The sequence below is a fragment of the Pezoporus wallicus genome, unplaced genomic scaffold (assembly GCF_028554395.1).
Source record: "Pezoporus wallicus isolate ANWC-B61680 ecotype Strahan unplaced genomic scaffold, APGP_CSIRO_Pwel_v1 scaffold_8224, whole genome shotgun sequence".
Taxonomy (NCBI): Eukaryota; Metazoa; Chordata; class Aves; order Psittaciformes; family Psittacidae; genus Pezoporus; species Pezoporus wallicus.
Window position 1 is genome coordinate 667,335 of NW_026641935.1, and position 21,487 is coordinate 688,821.

At 43.5% G+C, this 21,487-nt stretch overlaps 1 protein-coding gene across 10 annotated transcripts in view; it reads left to right on the forward strand.

The window, feature by feature from the left end:
• Positions 1–16,490, forward strand: part of PALM2AKAP2 (PALM2 and AKAP2 fusion) — a 263,373-nt gene extending 246,883 nt beyond the window's left edge. For 6 of the 10 annotated variants that reach the window (XM_057426043.1, XM_057426046.1, XM_057426048.1 and 3 more), the window contains 3 exons: positions 7,209–7,387; positions 10,612–10,650; positions 16,315–16,490. In XM_057426043.1, coding sequence (XP_057282026.1) covers positions 7,209–7,387; positions 10,612–10,650; positions 16,315–16,407 — 311 coding nt within the window. In that variant the 3' untranslated portion in view covers positions 16,408–16,490. The remainder of the gene's footprint in view (positions 1–7,208; positions 7,388–10,611; positions 10,651–16,314) is intronic. The other 4 variants (XM_057426044.1, XM_057426047.1, XM_057426049.1 and 1 more) reach the window with 1 other exon arrangement.
• The last annotated feature ends 4,997 nt before the right edge of the window (positions 16,491–21,487 follow it).

A 21,487-nucleotide genomic window follows, 5' to 3' on the forward strand; every position in this document is an offset into this window, starting at 1 on the left:
CTCCTCTGACTGATCAGCTTTTGGGTCCTTGTGGTGACATTCACAGCAGTTACAGCATATCTTTCTCCTCCTTCCCTTTTCAAAATAGAAAATCAAGCACTTATGACCTCTTAATATATATTAAAAAAAAAGAGCTATAAAAAAGATAGAAACACAAGCCAAGCTTATTTCTTGTTTAGTAACTTTTATACATGTAGATCTACATATGCTTTGCGAGTACTTAAAAGTTTTTATTAACAGTGACCATTGTGAAGAAGTAGTAATTTTACCTAGAGGGATTAAGTTCCATCCTTATTTCCACTGGTGTAAATCTAAGTCAGTGATGCTTCCAAAAATTGTGCATGGTGATTGTTTTCTTTTGAAAGTCGTGTCAAACTTGAATAAGGTCTGGATTTAGTCCATTACCCAATCCAGTTGTGAACTTGGAGTGTTACGCAGAACATAAATAGCTAATACTTGGCTTTGTTTCTTCTGCAAAGAGGATGATTTTAACTGTGTTTCTTGCCAAAAAAATGTAGCAGATGTCAATAATTTCTTTGAAGTGCTATTACTATTACTCCTATAGAATGGGATTTTTGATAGGGAACCTCCATAAGATGAGGTGTTTTGAGCAATGTCTAACAAGATGTGAGACAGGGTACTGTAGATCTCAGCTAGACTCCTTGTGTGAAGGTACTCTATTACCACTTTCAAAATCAGCATTGTCTGTAGCTGTGCATTTCAAGCAAGTGCTCAAAATGAGGCTGATAATGGTTGCTTCTTATCTACAAGTGATGTGGGAAGGGCTTCTGACACTAATGCTTGTTTTAATGGAGCATCTGGGAAAACTGTATTTCTGCTCATTCTTGTTTCTCTATACAAGGCATTTACTTTGTGTCTGATGTTAAGATGTTAATTGGAAATTACATTCTAGTGAGAATGATAAACTTACATTTATAATGAATCATTCTAGACAGTATCCTTTAAATGTGCAACTGCCATATGTTCAAGAAAAAAAGAAATTGGACCTGTTAGCTGATGATGACTCAAGCTACTGCAGTTTGCAGCTGGTGATGAGGCAAAGAACTAATTTCTAGGAAAAGATTAATATGTGGCAATGTGTTGATTAAAAAAATACCAAAGTCATTCTTACATGATCTGCTTTTGGTGATTCCTAAACAGCAGATGTGCTCAACAGAGCTATAAGCTGGCAGAAGGTAGCTTGGCACCTTTAGCATTGCAGGGTGCATACACTCAGCTCATCTCATCCTTGCTGTAGCTTTGGCCAGCTATGTTGCAGTTAAAGACTGCAGGCAAAAATAGGGAGAAGGGATGCCATGCAACACTTGGAAGACTGCAGGAAATTTTCTTTTATTTTAATACAGCATCTTTTCAATATTTAAAAAGCCAGAAGCAAAAGGTGATTCAGCAGAGACCACAAAATCTGTCTGTATAGCTTCACTGTGGCCAGCTACAGAGGTGATTTACAGAGCAGAGAAGAAGACCTACTTGTGGTAGGCCCAGGGAGGAATATTCTGTAGAACATGTGTGATATTGTTATCTGAATATTTTTTCAAAAAGGATAAGAATAAGAGTAAGAATAAGAATGAACAGAGGTACTTCTGTCATCAGATTGGCTTACCCAAAGAAAGAATTGGCACTCTTAATATCAGGATACCTCAGCAGAAAGGTAATAGGGGGTCCAGTATAAATTTTAAAATCTGTTGTTTGTAAGTGGGGAATTTTAACTCACCAGAACAATTCGAGAAGGTGCTGTAATTAACTTATTTAGCAATAGCCTACCTAGCAGGTTCTTTTTCAGAAGTGGACTGGGCAGAGTAGCTTTACCAGGACTCCCCGGTTATTTACTGCTCCTGCCCCACTTCACTGCTTTGAATGAGTGTTATGTGGATAACAGAAACACAAAGCACAAAAAGGACTGCAGGGAACTAAACTGCTAATTTGACTGAAGTGTGGAAGATTAACACAATTCGTGTGGGTGTATGTGTGAAGTAACTGCTAAGTGCTTCAGATTGCAAACAGGCTATTTTTATCACCCTGACATACAACTTACAGCTGATAGTAACACTGAACTTGATGTCTACAAACCCTTCAATACAAGCCAGCGTGGTTCCTAGTAATAAACTTATGTATTCCTAATAAGTATCCTTTAAAGCTGCCTGGGATGCTTCAAAGCAGCCTTTTAACCCATCTCAGGTCTTTGGAGCAAGACACAGAGTTAATTGCAGTGGATTGACAATGTGTTGTGTGCAACACAGGATAAGACCTTCTCCAAGGTGCTCCTGGAAAGGCGAATAGAAGGACTTACATGAACTCCTTTTGCAAAAAGTTGGGTTTCCTGCATGAGGAAATCCAAGACCAAAAAAGCCCTTGAGCTTGGCAAATTAGAGAGTCATTGTAGATCCTGAAATATCTGTGGATTTAAATGTGAACATTTCCTGTGCTGTTTTGCTGCAGCACCTGCTGCCCTTCGCGAGGTGTTGAGCAGCTGCATAGCAAGCCAGTGGTTTTCTTCTACAGTGTGCCAACAGTGCACCATCCCTCTTGGGCAGAGCAGCTGAGGCTGTTTGGTAGTTGATTTGAACAGTATGATGTGTGTGTGACACAAGGGGATCAAGAATACATTTGGGAGTGTACTTCCCACATTCCTTTTATTAGGAGCATTTCGACCATGAAGAACTTTTGTCTGACTTCCTGTAGTGCCTGGCTTCTGTTTATCAGAGGAGGTGTGAAAATTACTACATGAGAGGTCTTGGTTCCGTGAAGGCTTTTCTGTTGGAGAGAAACCCTTTGTGAATATTTGCTGTCTCATGACAAGGCACGGGGAAATTTCTAACACAAGAATCTATGCCTGGGAGAAGCTTTTCTAAAGCTGCCATGTCTGACTTATTGGTGTTTGTCACCAAAGCATTGCCAGGTGAGGCAGAAGGCATGTTGCCTTCCCTGCACTCATCCGCCAGCAGTCAGACCCGTCTGCACACACATCTGGGAGGGCTTCCCACCAAGCAATCGTCTTCTGTTATCCTCAGCTGATGAAGCAGATGACAGAATTTCAGTGAATGGCAAAAGCCCAGGAGCAGAATGAGGCTTAGACATGTGAGTGTTCAGGTACCTCCAGATAGTGAGGGATATGCGTGCGCTGTCTTCTTTGTTCTCCTTGTTTTCTTCTGAGTGATAACTGTGGAGCGTAATCCTGTCAGAGGAGCCACTTCAGCCTGAAAACCATTCTCACTAGTAAATCCCCACACTAAGGAAACTTCCCAGGTTCATATTTGTGGCCATGGGAAAATTTGCAATGCCCTATATACATATACAGGGATCAGGTGTAATACCTGTGCATGAACCCCTTTTTAAAATGAGAATTTTGAGAAAAGCTAGAGCAGAAATGAAGCCTTTGAGTTGATGGAAGATAGTTTCCTTACCCATTCATAAGCACCGGTATAAGGGAAGCCAAGTTCATAATTCTCTTCAAGGATTCCTCTGGAGTGCTCATCACTCATTCCCCAAACACCTCCAGGAGTGCCTTATCAGAGTACTAACCCAGCTCATTTGTCATTTGCTGTTTTATTCCCTCCATAGTGGAGAATATGGATAAAGTGAGAGGATACTCGAGAAGTTCTTTCTTTAATGTTTGCTTCTTTGTGTGTTTGCATATTTGTGTTGCTCACATGATGTTCAGGAAGACACAAGAAATTCACCTTTCACCTGGGGTGGTAATAAGGCTCCATATTACCAAAGGAACTTTTTTTTTTACATACTTCAACTATCCCCTGACTCTTATTTAGTGTCCTAAAACAATCTGTGCTGAAATACCTTATTTTTAAAAGGTCTCTCTGCTGTGCAGATGTCAAAAAATGCCAACAGCATCTGTAAAATACTTGTTCTTATTTACGTGGTGCCCTGTTTTCCCCATCTCCTTTGCACCTTCATTAACACAGCCAAGGCCATCAGCCTTTGGTACCTGCTCTTTGCTCAGTGGTGACTCAGGCTCTTATCCCAGAGCCTCCTCTCAGTCACTCTTTCTTGATACTGCAGCAAATCAGCTGAGCTCTTCAATTTGGACACCATTAGCCTCCACAGCTTGGATAAAGTTACGATCATAGTCCCTCTTGCTCTCCAGAGTTGTGCAGAGGATTTGGTTAGGAGAAATTTGTCCCTGGCTCTTATATGTCTTTGATTTTGTAGAGAGGTTTCAGGCAATGTCCTGAAGCTACCAGACTGGGTGGGACACAGCAGCAGCTGCCTCTTCCCTGAGCTTTCCCTTCCCCTCCCCAGGGTTGAGAAGGAGTATTTTCTGTAGGAGCAGCTGCTCCCTGCCCCAAATAGAACAAGGGGCAGGAAATCAAGAGATATCAAGTTCCAGGAGCTTGATACTAGGTCTCTGAAGCCAGAGAGTGGAGGGAGCCATTACCAGAACTGAAGCCAAAGAATGTACTTTGGAGTCCCTTTGAGAGAGGATGAAAACATAAATGTGTAGGTAAATGTTTGGGATGCTATCACCTGTACTTGGTATCTTGCAACAGCTCTAAAGGTGATCTTATGGGATGACCTTCCCCTGGAGGGGAAGACACTGCTGATTCCATTAGAATCAAAGCACAGTTCCTTTATTACTTAGCTTGAATTTGGGCAAGGACCACTAGCAATGTCTATGTGCATCAGGTGTGGGCATGAGACTGTGGTAGTACAGAGCACCTGTGATCATCCTATCTCATGATGCCGTTATGCTGAATGACTTTTCTGCCTGAGAACAGTACCTTATCTGGATGAAAATCTGCCAGAAGGAAATGAACACAGCAACATTTCTAACAAAGTCCAAACTGGCAGAATAGGTCTGCTCTGGAGTGGAATTCTGCATCAGGTTCACAGGGTTTTCCTGTGATTGTTCTGAAAGACCTGAAGCCTCAGACACACTGTCATCTAACCACAGCTTCAGTTATGGTTGTGCTTTTCTTTCTGACACTGTTGGCACTGGTAGGATCTCTCTCTTCTACCTGTTCTTACAAAATTTTTGGAAACTTGAAAGAGATGCTCATCTGTGATAAGTTGATGCTGTAAATTCCTGAGGTTTTAGAGGAATTGAGACACACAGCTAAAGTGGCTGGATAACCATCATTTCTTGTGGATACAAACCAACAAACAACTGTTCTGCTGTGGGCAAATCTCCTTACTACCTTGGTTTCTCTGTTTGTGAAAAGGAACTGTGACACTGTTCATGGTGACACTGCCCAGCATACCCAGAACGTTTGTGTATTGCTGCAGAGTAGTTGCTGCCACAATACAGAAATTGATGTGCCTTCCACCCGGGGAAGATGGATCTGCTTGGAGATACCCACTTTCTAAAACACAGATCCACAAAGCCTATGATTTGTATTGTTTTCCAGGGGAAGTGGAGTGGAAGGAGTTCTTTTCAGGTATGAGGCTGAGGTCTGAGCATCCTGTGATGTATCTGCATCCCTGGGGGAAAGCAAAAACTGGGCAGACGACTGGGCAGAGAAGCCTGATTCTTCCTGTATTACTTGCATATGTCCAAGACAGTTACTTAGTGTAAAGATGAAGTAATACAGCAAGATTTCTGACCCTTGGTCAGACCTTTTATTTTCAGCAGACTTTTTTACTCACTGGACTTAAAGTGACAATTGTTCTTACTCTTTCCTGCTAAGTAGTCTAAGCTGTCACATATGGGTGCAGATGGGCAGCTCTGGACCTACTGCTGGCCTCTGCTTTGGCATCTCCTGGCTGGCTGTGGTGCTGATGATGGTGTAACACAGAGAAGAACCTGGGCCCATAGAAACTGCCCCTCAAGTCACTGATGGTATGAATTAAAGGGGACAGATTCCCAGCCTCAACCCTGCGCTGGCTAGTTTAAGCTAAGCCTGTAACAAGAAACTGATGATGCTGGGGTTTTCCATACTGGTCAGAAATGAAATAAACCAAGTGAGGGGATTTCTTGTGAAAGTCCTCTGCAGTGTCAACTCAGGTTTCACTTCTTTCTTCAAAAATAAATCTTGCTGATTCTTACAGGAGATTTCAAGGCTGCTCTCTAGTGGCTACGACTGTCATAATGCTTTTTGGAGGAGCAGCGAGGATTTTCATTGGTCTCAGCAACAGGAAGTTCCATGACAATCTGCACAGTCCTGATTACTTCACTTGTTTGTAAGGGTTTTGGGGTGGTTTTTTTTTTTCCTTGAACTATCTTATTTCAAAAAGCTGACATGCCATGGAAAAGGTATTTTGGCTCAGCATTGCTTTCTCCTGCTGAGGACCTCCACAGCTTACTCCCACACCCATGACCTCCATTGTCACCCTCATTCTTCCCACTGGGACAAGCTTGGTGGCTTGTGGCTCAGTGCCTGATGATGAGAAATGGAAACTGCAATTCTTGGAGGAGCATGGGTTGTCTGCCCCCTGAGCTGTCCCACTGCTCACTGCTCTGGCCTGCTTTTTACCCACCTCTTCAGCTGGGGTCACTCTGCCTGACACAGGTTTCTCTGTGTGAAATGGGCTCAGTCAGAGACAAACCTGACTTCTCTCTGACTTTCATCCCAGCAGGAGACTGAAGGGTAATGTCTGAATGGGGGGTGTGTTGAATGGAGACTCCATCCTGCTCTGCTGCAGTTCTCCCTCCAGGACTGTCATCTGTGACTTGCAGGAGAGAAGTGCAGGGAAGAGTAACACCAGGGACCAACCCAAAGCCTTTCACACTACAAAACAGATAAAAAACACTAGAAGGAGAGAAAAAGCCAGCAACACTTTAAAAGACATCTTCTTTACACTTCTCGCACGTGGTCCTTGGCATGCAGTGGTGGCATGCTGTGTGTTGTGTTGTCTGAGCCAGATAAAAACATCTTGCAGTTTTTCAAAATCTTACAGACATTTTCAGATCACTGAAATGTGTCCTGTAGGAGGGAACAGGACAGATACTACTGTAAACAACAGTGGTGGGTTAAATTTGCATTGTATAATTTGGTAACCCTTCTAGGTTTTGTAAAAAAGGTTTTGCAGTGTTTTGGTGTAGTGTATTTCAGAAAGAGGGAGAGTGGTTTAAAATCCTGTGACCATGCTGATATATGAGATTGTTTCATAGATTTCATTCCAAACTGTTTCTTCATTCAAGCCCCACTGAAAATGTTTCTCCAGCTGTCATCTTTTAGAGAAAAATTATGAATCCTTCAGATTAGAAAGGGTCACTCTTTTTCATGCCATTGCAGGAAAGATAGGGAAGATCAAGCCTCCTCCATCACCCACCACAGAAGGCCCTGTCTCACAGTCTGACCCACCAGCCGAGGAGCCTGCAGGAGCCCAGCGACCCAAGAACTTAATGCAGACCCTCATGGAGGATTACGAAACACATAAAACCAAGAGACGGGAAAGGATGGATGACAGCAGTGTAAGTACACTTTTCATTTTCACTTTTTGCTTTCCAGTAAAGATCATGACTCATGAGAGCCAGCATTCAGACAACAAAACTGTTTCTTTCCCAAGAATCTGCTCAGATCATCTTGCATGTGTGCAAGGATTTTAACACATCATAAGGGCCAATGTTTTTGAGATGGAAGGATGCAGGCCAATGGAGAGGAAGAGAGAGATAACTGCAGTTATCAAAAGCAGCTCATATTAAACTTCATTGTAATTAATTAATTATTGACGATGGCAGTGGGTAACTGCCCTTCCATTGGTGGACTCTGTCAATTCACACATGACCAAGACCCTTCAGTGAGTTATTTTAGTAGCTTTTTTGAACTGTGTGGATCAAATATGTACTCACACCTGTGTTCATAGAACACCCAGAGTCCCATCCCAGTGTGCTAAGTGGATAACTTCCCCAGAAACCGTGTCTTGCAGAACAGGATTGCAGATGTCTCAGGGTCTGCATACTTTTTCCTCCGAGTTTGTTGTCTTTCTAACACAAACAGAAGATGAACCAGAATTTCATTTTGTGAAATGGGTGCCTGAATTTCGGTCATTACTGTAGTACAGTTTAACCCAATTAAGGTGATCTGTTTTGGAGGCACCAGTAAGATCTGTGAATTCCATAGCTGGAACTATCAAAATACAGGTTTAACAATTATACAACTTGTTCCCCAACAGAGCGTGAAGTGGTTTTTTATTCAGACTCATCATTACTGTGGTTAGTGAGTGCAGAAGGTAGTGAGATACAAGAGCAACGTAAAACTTTTTGCTCTTTGCTGAAGCAGCCACAGTCCTTGAGCATTTCCCAGAGACATCAGAGCAATGACTCTAGTACCAAGGAGCTCATTCTCCTGAGAAACTGCTTTCTAGTAACATTCATTAAAGGTAGAGCCTCATTAGGCATGTGGAAGTAAGTGAAGGTTTGTAACATGTATGATTCTCTAATCTGGAAGCTATTATATATGAATATTAAAATCAGAAGGAACACAGTGTGAAGCAGTCCTGTTGTATTTCTGCTGGTTAATGAAAACGTAGTAGAAGGCTTGACTCAAAATGTAAACAGATTCATTTCCACTGCACACCAGAAGCTTTCTGGTCCCTTCTCCTGCTGCAAGACTGAAAAACAAGATCTCATCATCCATCCTGCTGCCACATAGGAAGCCAGCTTGTGCACAGAAGTGTGCCTTGTTCTGTTCAGTGGCATCTTGGGAAGGAGATGATTTCCCTGTTTTCCCCAAAGACCCTATGAAATGGGGTGGCTTCATCTGCTCTGGTGGGTGCTCTTTTCTGGCATCACCCCAGACAATCTCTTTCCCTGAATGGCATTAAGAGGCTTGCAGGAGACATGTCAGACCCTCATGCCCTTTGCGGAAGCCAGGAGGAGCTTTAAAAAACGAGGGATATAAAACTCCTGCCTTGCAAACTAGAACTGGTCCTCAGGAGCCTGCAGTGAGCATCTGTCAGTCTGCTGGCTTGAAAAGCAGAGAAGCTGCTCTGCTAAAGAGGCAGCATTCAGCTGGTACTCAACCCTGCGCTTTTCTTCCACCCCCATGAAGAGCAGAAGTGACTTGCCCAGCTGTGAGGCAGCGGCATGTGGCTGGAATATTCTCTCCCAGCTGTGATGGTTACATGCTCTCTGTTGTACATGTTGTAGCACACAAAAGACATGCGAGATGTCATTAGGCCTAACTCCTTCTGTTCAGTTAACCTGAGTGCAACTCCTCAGGTACTTGTGGAGCTTCACATGTGTCCCCTAGAAAGCAGGCCACAACTGCATTGTCCGTTCTGCAGTTTGAACTGAGCCCTGATGTCCTGACCAGAGCACTGGTCTGAGCAGCATCTGACTGAGGAGTTGTGCTCCTGTCCACTGCTGCTGAAGCTGCCCAGGCACTGAAACTGCCCAGTGCCCGAAGATGCACTGCCAGCACACGGGTGATGGTCAGACAACTTGCAGGATGGATCCTTTTCTAGGATGAATTGTCAAAGCTGGAGTGAATCTACAGAGGCCCAGTGCACAAAGAAGCCCTGCAGTGTTGTGGCTTACTGTCGTTCTCCCCTTCTGCAAGCCCACTGCATACAGCCAAACAAGATTTGCATTCTTGCTGCTGCCTACCCAAAATCCTGTTAGAGGACAGTGTCCTGAGAGCCCAGGAAGAGCTTCCTTGGACCAGCAGGAGTGTTTTCTCTTCCCTGCCTTTTTCTGCTCTCCTTTTGTAAACAATTCCTGCTGTTGACTGGGGAAAGATAATTCAAAAAAGAAGTGCTGCACTTGTATCAGTGTTAGTTTGAGCTAGAATTTTACATGCCAGGCTAAGCAGCGGTTATTTAAACAACAAACAGTTTTGGTCTGTTAGCAGAGGACATTTAACCATGTGCTCAGGAAAAAGATTTCTGTAACTAATGAAACAAAAGAGCTCATTACTGGTCTGCTTTTAAAAGCATACAAAATATAGAAGAAGCCTAACTGACAACCAGACAAGGAGCTGCCACTTGGAGCATTAAGTCCTGTGAGCTAAATGTGGCTCAGCGTTGCTCTTTGTGAGTAAGGGGAACCAGAGACTTCCTTGAGTATTGGGAGCAGTCAGGGTGCTGTGGCAGAAGGGGCAGAAGGCCACAGTCTCCTGAATGGTATTGTGGAGAGGTTTGATGGCCATGGAAACTCCCCCTCATTCGCTGCGCATACCAGCAGTTCTGACACATAGAGACACAAGACACAGCAGAAGGCAGGACAGTGGTTTGAGTAGGGCATCTACCCTGTCTGTCCTTTAAACATCACCACCTTGTTTTATGTCTGGCTTCAGTGGCTAAAACACAGCCACTCTGGCTGGGGCTTGCAGGTTTTGCCTTTCAGAAACAGAGGGCAAGTCAAACACATCTTCTCTTGGAAGAACTTCAGGCAAACGGGGCAGTTTCTTCCAAAGAGGATGTGTTACAGTAAAGGTTTCAACAGGTGAGAAAAAGAGAAAAAAAAAAGCAGCAAGATAGCAGATCAAGCACTGATGGTAAACAAGACAAAGACTGGCCAAGCAACATCATTAAAAAAAGCACCAAACTGACCAATACTTATTTTTTTATGACACAAAGTTGCTTGAAATCTTACACTCTGGGATGTGCCAGTTCCTGCAATTTATTTTGTTCTTGTTTCCTAGTTATAACATGCTTGTTCAATGTACTAATGCTGGTCTTTTCCCTTTCCACCAGTACGCCTGTAAATTACTGTCTAGCAAGGTTACTTCTGAGGTACTTTTCAACTGCATATTTATTTTTGCTTTCTTTTGCATGGTGATTCCAAGTGCATGTCGCTGCAGTTTGCATTTTCATCCTGTGTGCCAGTGCTGTTTCATATCAAAACCAGGATATAAATGGTGGGGGGAGGGATATTCCCCCATGTCTCTCATCAACAAGTATTTCTGTGGCTGGTTTTCTAACCCTTAGATTCTAGTTGCAATTTCTGGCATGGGAAGGGTTGTCATTAAAGGGATGGGAGCGGTGCCCAGTACTGGAGCATTCCTGAGGCATGAAATGAGAACTTCTCCTTAATCCCTCTTACTGTTTTGCTGGCAAAGATAAACTGGGGTCCAAGCATCCTCAGATACTGAGTGCTGTGGCTTTCCTTTGCTCTGATTACTATGTATTCAGTACTACCAAAATCTTTAGCGTTTTGTAAAGAGTCTGCACACCAGCCTTTCATCTGTGGAAGAAGAGAATCAGATGAAATCACACAGCCTGTCTGGTGAATTCTGTGAACCTGTCTGTATCCATGTCTGTTATGATGTGATGACTGATCAGAGTCCCACAACTTAACATCAGAATTGGTCTCAGAGTAGAAGAAAGTCAAACTTCCTAAAGAAAGGGTATTACGGTAACATTTTTTTAGTAAGGCAATAACTGGCACAGTCTGTCCTTATCCCTACAAAGCGGTACTCTGCCAGACACAATTTTAAGAGCAAGATATTGATACCAATTACACTTTGCAATGTTTATTAGGTATGAGGTGCATAAAAATGTGGACATTTCAATTGCCTGTAATTTTCTGTGTAGATGTATGTGCGAATCTGGACTTCCGTAAGAGACACAAGCAGATTGTGGTAGTGATTGACATTTATTTGTCCAGTATCAACCCTTCCACTACTTCCCTATTCCATAACATATTTGACAAGCTACCTCAAGACAAGTATATGAACATTACCTCAAGACAAGTATATGAACATTTTCTGTCCTGGGGAATAAAGCAAAGACACTATGCCATTTCCTGTTTATTAAATAATTCAGTGTGGGTTTTATCTCACTGATACCAGCCAGTGATTGATCTTTATGTAGAGTATTTATAGAGAAATAATCAGTGTAATGAGTATAATAATCAGTGTTTTCAGAGACCTGGTTTTAAGCAGAGGTTTGGCCTCTTCTCCCCCATAGTATCTGCACAATATTCTGAGTTACAATTATGAATGGTAAGTAGTGATCAGAGCGTTTGATACTGTGTGAGAGACAGAAGCTCAGGTGTAGATTTTACATGCCCAGTCTTTGGCCTTCTGGTAGGAATAGTTGCGTGTCCACCTTGTAAAATGATAATGACACCAAGAGTAATGAGCTGGAAATGAATGTGCATGGATGGGAAAGGGCATAGAGACGAAAAAGACTGTAGGACACACAAGTTCTGTATGCAGGTGGAGGTATGCCACCTAAGCTAATCCCCAGTGTTAAGGCTCAGACTGAAGAAACCATTTGATTCTCACTGGAAATCTTTAGCTGAAGCTGGGCAGTTGTTTCGGAAGAATGGCAAGTTGGCATATCCCTCTGCTCTCTACTGACCTGACAGCTGATCTGTGTCTCTTACTGACCAAAGCCCTCCTTATCCTTCTGTAGTGCAGACAGATGGCTTAATTTTAATGGCTGTTGGCAGGACTGGAGCTGACCTAGCTTGTGTCATCTGGGAGCAGGGGCTTCCATGCAATCAGCCTGGCAGGTCCACTACAGTAAGCAGCAAAACCCCAGCAAGATGTAGTAACTGCTGAAGTTAACCTACATGCAACAGACTACATCCTGCTCTATTAGGTCGATGTGGTTTTATCACCTCCAAATTGTTGCAGCCTGTGTTACAAGGATATCCTTTTAAAGAGACCACAGATACCAAGTATGCAAGTGCCTGCACTTACATACTTTGGTTTTATCCTCGAAATCTGCTTTTGGCCTTACCACTATATATATCTTCGAAATTAGGGGAGATTATCCTGAGTTTGCTTAATATCAATCATGCTGTATGAGATTCATGCCTGGAGTACTGTGTCCAGCTGTAGGTCCCCCAACATAAGAAAGACATGGACCTCATGGAGTGAGTCCAGAGAGGACCGTGAATATGATCAGAAGGCCAAAGCACCTCTTCTGGGAAGACAGGCTGAGATAGTTGGGCTTGTTCAGCCTGCGGAAGAGAAAGCTCAAGGGACACCTTACAGCAGCCTTCCAGTACCTAAAGGGGGCCTGTAAGAAATCTGGAGCGGGGCTTTCTGCAAGGGGATGTAGTGACAGGACAAGGGGGAATGGCTTTAAGCTGAAAGAGGAGAGATTTAGATTAGATATTAGGAAGAAATTCTTCACTATGGGAGTGGTGAGGCACTGGAACATGTTGCCCAGAGAAGCTGTGGCTGCCCCATCCCTGGCAGTGTTCAAGGCCAGGTTGGACGGGGCTTTGAACAACCTGGTCTAGTGAGAGGTGTCCCTGTCCATGGCAAGGGGGATTGGAACTAAAGGATCTTAATGTCCCTTTCAGCCCACACCACTCTGTGAGATACTACTGAGGTAGCATTTTGAAACATGGCCAAAATGCGGTATGCTACAGATCCCCAAAACCAGCCACGACAACTAAAGCAAAAGACTTTCTTTGACCTGCTGTGGAGGGCTTCTTGGTGATGGAGTCATAATGGGTGTATGGACAGCCCTGACATTTGCCAAAAATATCCTAAAATGGAGATCATTTGCTATTTTAGGCAAGCAGCTTCCTGGGTTGCAAATTCAATGCTCCATTGACGAGTCCCAATTCTTCACGCAGTCATTTCAGTTGCATAATATAATTACCCCATTGTTTCCTCTAGTGGATGTTAAACTGACAGAGGCTAGTAAAAATGAGGATTATTTTAGGTCAAACACTCTTTTCAGTCGGTTAGAAAAATAGTTCTGGACTAGCTATTCAAATGGACCTTTAGTTTATTAGTATCTGTTCTCTTATTTAAGGGGCTTGTTTAGTAATACTAATCCAGACATCAGTATTTGTTTTCGTGCAAAGGCAAAGTCCACATTCAATGCCCTCACAGTATCTCTGCTGTAATTCTGGAAACAGTTTTCCTTGGAGCAACCAGCAATATTTGCAGAAGCTTCTGGGCACGTTTGCAGACAGGGGTTAAGTGGAATAAACTGTTGCCATCTTTTAAAACAAAGAGACAGTGATTAATCCAAAGCAGAGATCTTCAATATTTATGGATCCTGACTGTTGCAAGTCATCACCAGAGACCATCACAGCATTGTGATTTTCAGCAAGGAAGACACTGACTGGAAACTGTTGTAAATTATGTAAAATCCATTTTCTTTTCAGCTGGCATAAATCTGCAGGCCAAATTCAGCAGATCTCATTTAAAAATACCACTACTCTGTGACAGTGGCAGTTTTGGTTTGAAATTTGCACTGAATTTTCTGTTTTTTTCATGTGAAGTTCAATCTAGGCGGGAGAACAGTAATTTTCTGTGGTTTATTTAATCATTATCCCATACTGGTCGTGATAGTCTCCTGACTTCTAGATACTCTAGCAGTATTTGTCTGTTGCCATCAAAAAAAAAGAAGTTACTGGTTTCCCCCACCTCATTTCTAACCCTGGAGTAGCCGCTTTTCTTATTCTGAGAAGAGAAGATGAGGCACTGATAGCTGGTTCCGGTCTTGGTTCCTCATTGTTCAGTTTGGGTTGTCTTTCCCTGGTTCAGGCACTCAGAATACCAGCAGTTTAAACCACTGGTCCACAACCCTGCAGTGGAAGCAGCTCCAGTACACTGCTTACATGGTGATGTCTCAGAAGGAGTTGTTTTACCGATTCTAGTACTTACTTTGTTTAATGAATTAATCAGGTTTGTGAGCAGATCTGCCCTCTACTGGGTAAAATAGAAACTTCTCAGCCTTGCTCCCCGGAGGTTGCTCTGCAAAAAACAGGAGGCATGATTTGGGGAAAAATTCAGGAAAAAAAAAAAATCCCTCTAGTGGACCTGGACCAGCTTTTGTAGCCCTGTTCAGTGCCAGGAGACAGGTGGAGCTTCAGCTCAACATTGTCTCTGTTGGCTGGATTTTGCCTTCAGTTGTTTGGCTTGTTCATAGTCACAGTCAAAACAAACTAGCAGGCAAGGAAATCATAAAGCTTGCAAAACTCCACCCTACCTTCAGCTCCAGAATGGAGGTCTGGATCTTAGTGTAAATGCAGAAGTGTGTTCTCATTCCCGTAAGCAAAGTTATAGCCTGTAATTTCAGCTGACAGTCCAGAGCTGATTTCCCAATATTGCCTGTACAGGAGCCTATAGTACCTGTATGCTTTTCAAACCACAGCTTGTCACAAGGTGAAAGAGTTTCTTTAGTCTTAAATTATTTATTTTTATTCTAGTCAAGACTTAAGTCCTCACTGCCTCTGACTTTCTGCACAGAATAAAATAGCATCATCCCTTCAGAAGGTCAGCTACACTTCAAAGAGCGTGTGGAGCAGCTTGCAGGAAGCGTTAGGGACCGGGGATGGCACACATAGTTTCAGTGAACAGTCACATATTTGTTGGGCTGGGTTTTTTTACAATTATTTTTTTAACTGACTGTGTAAACATTTCAAAACTTAACTTCTGTGGTTTAGAACACACTGAAGGTAGTGGATGTTGACAGCTTTGTAGTTTGATCATGGAGCTGTTAACTTGGTCACAAAATATCATTGTCATGTGCTTCTGTAAGAAGGCTTCAAACCCATTTATGTCTCACTCTGCTGGGAGAAGAACACCCATTGCCATGCTTTATTTGCCAAGGAGTACATGAGATGCATGTCACAGTAACACCTTTGGTTTTGTCTGATTATTTTTAACCTTGTTTAAACACATATTAAAGCTGTTTCTTACTTTTTAGTTAATTGCTTATGTGTGTGCATATGTGTAATACATACACAATGTGTATGTTTTTACATGTGTGCATATATGTGTGTGTGTCTATTACTCTGTGTGTGTATGAAAAATACGTGAATGTATCAGGGCTCATCTTGTGCCACACTCTGCAGGCCGTGGAAGTCCTCCTTGAGTAAATTTGCGTTCCCATATGCATGGACTGATTTTTCATTCCAAGAGCAGTTGATCACAGTGAATAGACTTCGCTCTTGGTGTAGCTGCAAGCCAAAGACCACAAGATGAGGAGAGGCTGCCTAGTTCTGCCTACAGGGGTAACATGCTGAAATAAGCAGCAGACTGCTTTCCAGGCTGTAAGTGCAGCCTCTGGGCAAAGCTGCTGGGTGCTAACTGGCTGCTGGTACCAAAGGTGTACAGCTGCTTCTGGAGAGAGGACCAAGACCCCATCCCCTGCCTTCCCCAGGCAGGGCTAGAGAGAGGACTGGAAAGGGGCAGCTGGGGCTCACCTGAAGTGAGCTTGATGCTGCCAGACAACTTCTACGACTTCTGTCCTCTCATGGTGTGTCTTTGCTCTTGTGTGCCATCCCCACCTTCACAACAGCAAGTGCTTCATCGCATGAGCCCTCCCAGTTTGCACAATATGCAGCACTGGGAGCTCTGCAGGAAGGGCAGGCCCGGCTGGTCCCTGCCTCCCTGGGTGCACAGTGCAGGGCAGCCTGGCACAGGGGCCATGGGCAGCTGAGTGATGTGCTGTGTTTTCCCTTTCTCTCCTGACCAGGTCCTTGAGGCGACCAGGGTGAACCGCAGAAAGAGCGCTCTGGCACTGCGTTGGGAAGCCGGCATTTATGCCAACCGGGAGGAAGATGAATAACCACACTGCAGTGTGAAGACAGTGACCAGGCACACCGAAACCAAAAAAAAAAAAAAAAGAGAAAGGAAGGAAAAAAAACCACAATCCAAACATAAAAAACACCATGAAAGCAGCAGCATTTTAATCCAATATTTATTAATTAAATACACAACAAACTCGATGCACATAGACACAGAAATGATCCGACTCCTGGCAATTGTCTAACAACAGGAAAAAACCCACCTAGAAAATAGCGCCCTCTTCCTTCCCTCCATCCCTCCTCTGAAATAATGCAATGGGGAGAGCGCACGGGGTGGGAATGCATGGCTGGAGGTCGGTGTGGAGGAGCCTGCGGCCAGGGTTCATGCCCTCCTTCCCGCTGGCCCAGTTGGCAGCCCTGCCTTGTCCCTGGCATCACCATCCCCAGAGCAACTGGTCAGACACGTCTGCAGTTCCTTCACCATCCACAGCGCGGCACCCAGACTGTTGGTGTTACTTCGGCGTACTCTTATCCAGCCACAAAACATAACAATATTGCCCTGTGTTGCTATTCCTTTGAGAAGACGGAAGGGTTGGGTTTGGGATTGGGGTGGTTTTGGAGGTGGGTGGGTTCTGCTCCCCCTTCTAGTAATTAATCTGTTTGAAAGGAAAAACCAACAGGGAGGTAGTTATTGCAAATGTACAATCCAGTAGACGCAGTAAAACAGTCCTCGTGTTGCAAACACAAGCCATCACAATTTAGGAGTGGAATAGATGGGGATGAGAGCTAAGCCAAATGGATTAACTTAGCTTTAGGATCCTATATGCTTGCAATATCACCTGAGCTGCAGGTTCTCAGAGCATATTTACGCAGCAAAGTTTCTAATAGAAAATCTGTATTTAGTGGATAACAACTATTTTTTGATGGTGGGGAGGGAAAAGTGGCATATGTGTAAAATCTATGAAGATGGGTAATTTGAAGTAGAAAGGTAGTGGGAAAGGGATACAGATAAAGGACATTTAATTTTTAAATGAGGCAATAATTGAAGTAAGCCAGTCTCTGGCCTAAAGAGAGGTATGAAATAAGAAAAATAGTTAGATCTTCAACTATATTTATACAACGTAAGAAGCCTTTGAAGTACAATGCTTTGTGGAAGTCTTCACGTTTCCAGGCAACAAAAAAAAAGCTAAAGGGCATAATGGGTTGGAAGGAGTGTGCAAGGAAGAGCAGGCATGGGAAGAAAACATTAGTTTTGCCGTTCAGCCAGTGTTTTCAGTGCTACAGACAAACCATAGAGCCTTTAGTTATTGCTTAGACTTGGGATCATCAGTGAAGGATTAGTGTGGATCTTTGTGTGTGTGCAGGCATGTGTGCGTGTGTGCATGTGTGTGTGCAGGTGCGTGCATGAGGTTGGCATACCAGGAACCGTATGGTAGTGCGTGTACTCATTATTTTCTCCAAAGCTGTTTACCAGCTGTAGGTGTGAGTGCTAATTTCTTTCTTCTTTTTTTTTTTTTTTTTTTTTCCTGAACGGGGATATAAAAACAAGGCACTGAGTTAATGCAGTATTTGTGATATTAAAATTTGACCCAACATCATATTTGCATGAGTCACGATTGCAAAGTATTGACCAGTTTTGTAAGCTGACAATTAGGAAAAGAAATGTGGTATTTATTCTTGTGCTTTGTATTTGTATGTAGTGTAGAGCGGACTTACTTTTTCTTTTCACCAAGTAATATTATAGGCATATTTTACAACTAGGAACCATAATTTCTGGACTAGAAAACAACAAGTTTTGGAGGTGACAGAAAAAAGGCACTGAGTGTTTTTTCGATATTCAGTCTTTTTTATAAACAATTATTATTTTGACATGTTTTTAAGAAACCATTAGCCAGGTCCTCCCTTAAGCCTTTTCTTGTTTTCATGACCTGCTGTGCTGTTTTATCCTGAAACACTGAGCTCATTTAAAATAAGTACTGATACTGTGAACATACTTCTGGTGCTTTTCTTAAACACAGAGCTTGCAACCAAATTATTCCCCACACCACCACCTCCCCACTTCAGTTCCTCCAGCATGTGATTTCTGTCCATGGACACTTAACATTTTGAGGCTCATTTTCAGGGAATTGTAGCAAATACAATTACATATACCTGTTAACTCAGTTCTGCCAATTGTCTCCCTAAGTGCTGTTGAATAGAAAACAGAAGAGCATTCACTGTGATAAGGGCAGTGAGCTTATCTCAAGGATGCTCTCTAAACCCAGGTGCATGGCAAAGCACTCTATGAAGGAATTATATTCCTAATGAAGTGTACCCATTGTTCAAACATGGTAACCAACAGCTGTGATTCATGCCTGACTATAGGAAAAGCACCACCACCAGTGCAGCACTGTAGTGAGACCGTACATCATGGAACCTCCGTGAGCTCTCTGCATCTGTACCAAGAGGAGTCCTGGCCCCCTCCACCCTTGGAGAGAGCTTAAGTGAGACTGGGGAAAAGGGTGTTTCCTGAGCAGAAGAGATGGCCCCTGCACTTGCAGTGAGGTGGTCTTGCACCAAAATCATGGTGTTCAGAGTTCCCCCAATATTGCCCTGAAAGCAGGGCAGCCCTGCGCTGCCTTCCCAAGAACCTGCATCTTTGTTTAACCTGGAGGCCTGTTTCCCCTCCTGCTCTCTCCCTGGAAGCCAGTGGCATTGATCACCCATCACAAGACATCTCTTCAGGCTTTGCCACATCCTTCCCTCCCACCACAATCAGCCGTGAGTGTTTGAAGTGAAAATAAAATGGTTCCCCTAGAAAGGGGATGTGGTGATGCGGAGAGGACAGGCAGGAGTCCTCTGCACCAGAAACATCTGCTTTTGGCCCCTGTGACAAAAGTATTTGCATGTATCGGTCCAGGAAAGCCAAACTTTCACCCAGCAGACTTCTGTTCTCTTCCAGAAATTATGGACATGCATAGTCAGCAGCACACATTCAGCGCTGTGGTAACAGGAGTGCGATGCAGTTTACTTGCCTCTGTTATTTCATTTGCATGCTACCAAGCTTAGGTGTTTATAAGTATATGCCAGTAATACATATCTATGTAACTATCAAATGCAACAAGAGCACTATTACAGAGTTAACTTTGTCTCCACAGAAGCGCTCAGATCCTTTCCCGTGGCAAAGACTGGTTTTAATGAAACTGTATTGAGAAATAGTTAAGCATTAGCATTTGTGATTATAATCAGTTTGGAGTTACAGTGCAGGTTTTCTGAACAATTTTTTTAAAAAGCTGCCAGTTTGAGCTTCATCTTGCTCTGTACTGACATTATCTGAAGGAAAATAGAGTAGCATTGACATGTTTGGCAACCAAAAGGCAGCTTCCTTGTCATGACTTATCAACCAGTTTCAACAGTACCTGGCTTTCTGTATGTTAACCACTTAAATGTTATCCTGCTTCTGTTTTATAGTGACTGTGAGGCCTACAATGCAAGTATATAATTATTTTCTCATTAAAACAGAAACCTGTGTTGTGTTTCTATAAAGGTGCCTGTTTATTCATGTGTACTCCCACAAGCAGCACATGGCTGGAAGAGAGTGGCTTGTGTCCCACCTCCCAAGGCAGTCCTTAGTCTCCCCCCAGTTCTTGACTCTGCTGCTTTCTTTTTGCCTAGAGGCAGGAGAGATCTCTTTTACTGCACTGAGTTGATATCAGCTGCAGATACAAGGGCATCCCTGAGTATTCCCTTTCCATTAACATGCTTATGGAGGGCTGCAGAAGGTAGTTCTGCTTGCCCATTGCCACAGCCCTTCACCCCCCCTTTGATGGTCAGCTAGACCAGGAGAGACTGTGTCCTTCACCTCTATTAGGAAGCTGCCATCACATTTGCCTGTAAGAGCTGGAAGATGCCAGTGCAAGGAGTACATGGCAGCTGTGCACTGGCTGCAAGGAGCTGTTGGGAACTAAGTAGGCTCCTCCTTGTGCCAGGTTTAAATTATAACCCTGCTCCAGAGCCCACAGGAGAAGGAAGGGGATGATGTTTTCGATGGGAGTTGGCTAGGGCCACCTAACTGTAACACAGACCCTGACTCCCTTGTGCACACATCAGAAATGGCTAAGGAGAAAAGGCAGGTACTGATTTCCTTTCCTGTTAGTAAAGATAGCTGAAAGTCAGGAAATAGTTAGAAAGCAAGCTGGAAAATTTATCCACCAGTTACGGTCTTTATGAAGGAAAAGAGGTTATTGTCTTTTCAAGGCAGAATAGGCTGTCTTTGCTTTTCCTTGCCCTGTGCTAAGTGGGGTAGCATATTCCTATACTATGTTCCTACTGGCAGACATCTAAAAAAGATGTCTTTTTAGACATCTAAAATCCCAGTTACCCCATTGTGTAGCCAAAATGCCATGCACCAAGCTCTGAAGTGTTTCTGCAGAGTAGTTAATGACTGCAAAAGCCATTCTATCCATCATTTTTGGTGTAGTCTTATATAAGGTGGGGATGTTGTGCCTGTAATAGTTGTAGGTGGCTTTAAAAGGCCTCAGCAAAATGGGAAAGCAAATGGAGAGTCAAGAGAAGCCCTCTGCAGAGGTGTGTTTGATTAAACTGCTTTAAGTGGAGGGAGAGCAGTCATTACAGTGTTTGCAGTTGTGAGTGAGAACAGGAAGCTAGGAAAAAAAAAACAGAAAAACCCCCACGAACGGTCTGTAGTGTGAGGAAGCCAAGTCAGAGCATCACGAGCTGTAGCGGGGGCGGGGGGGACAGGGCTAGGCAGGACCACTGCTACAAATGCTAGCAAGGACATTAGCACTAAAGATGACTTTCAGTTATGTTTTAGTTATTGAATTGATGAGGATGGCCAGTCCAGGAAACTATTAGCAGTGTGTGGGTCCAGCCCCGCACTCCTCCCCAGGTTAAAAGCGGAGCAGCATCCCAGTGCTCCACATGACGCAAGACCAAGGGGAAGGGCGCTATCCTGTCACACCAGCAATAGCACAGGGGCGAAAGGGAGGAGAACCACAACAAAACTAATCAAACAAAACACACAAACAACCCAAGCAGCAACAGGAAAACCCAAAATGCCATGCTGATCTCAAAGTCTCCAGGAGGAACGCTTTTACAGTGCTAAATGTGGCACTAGTTGTG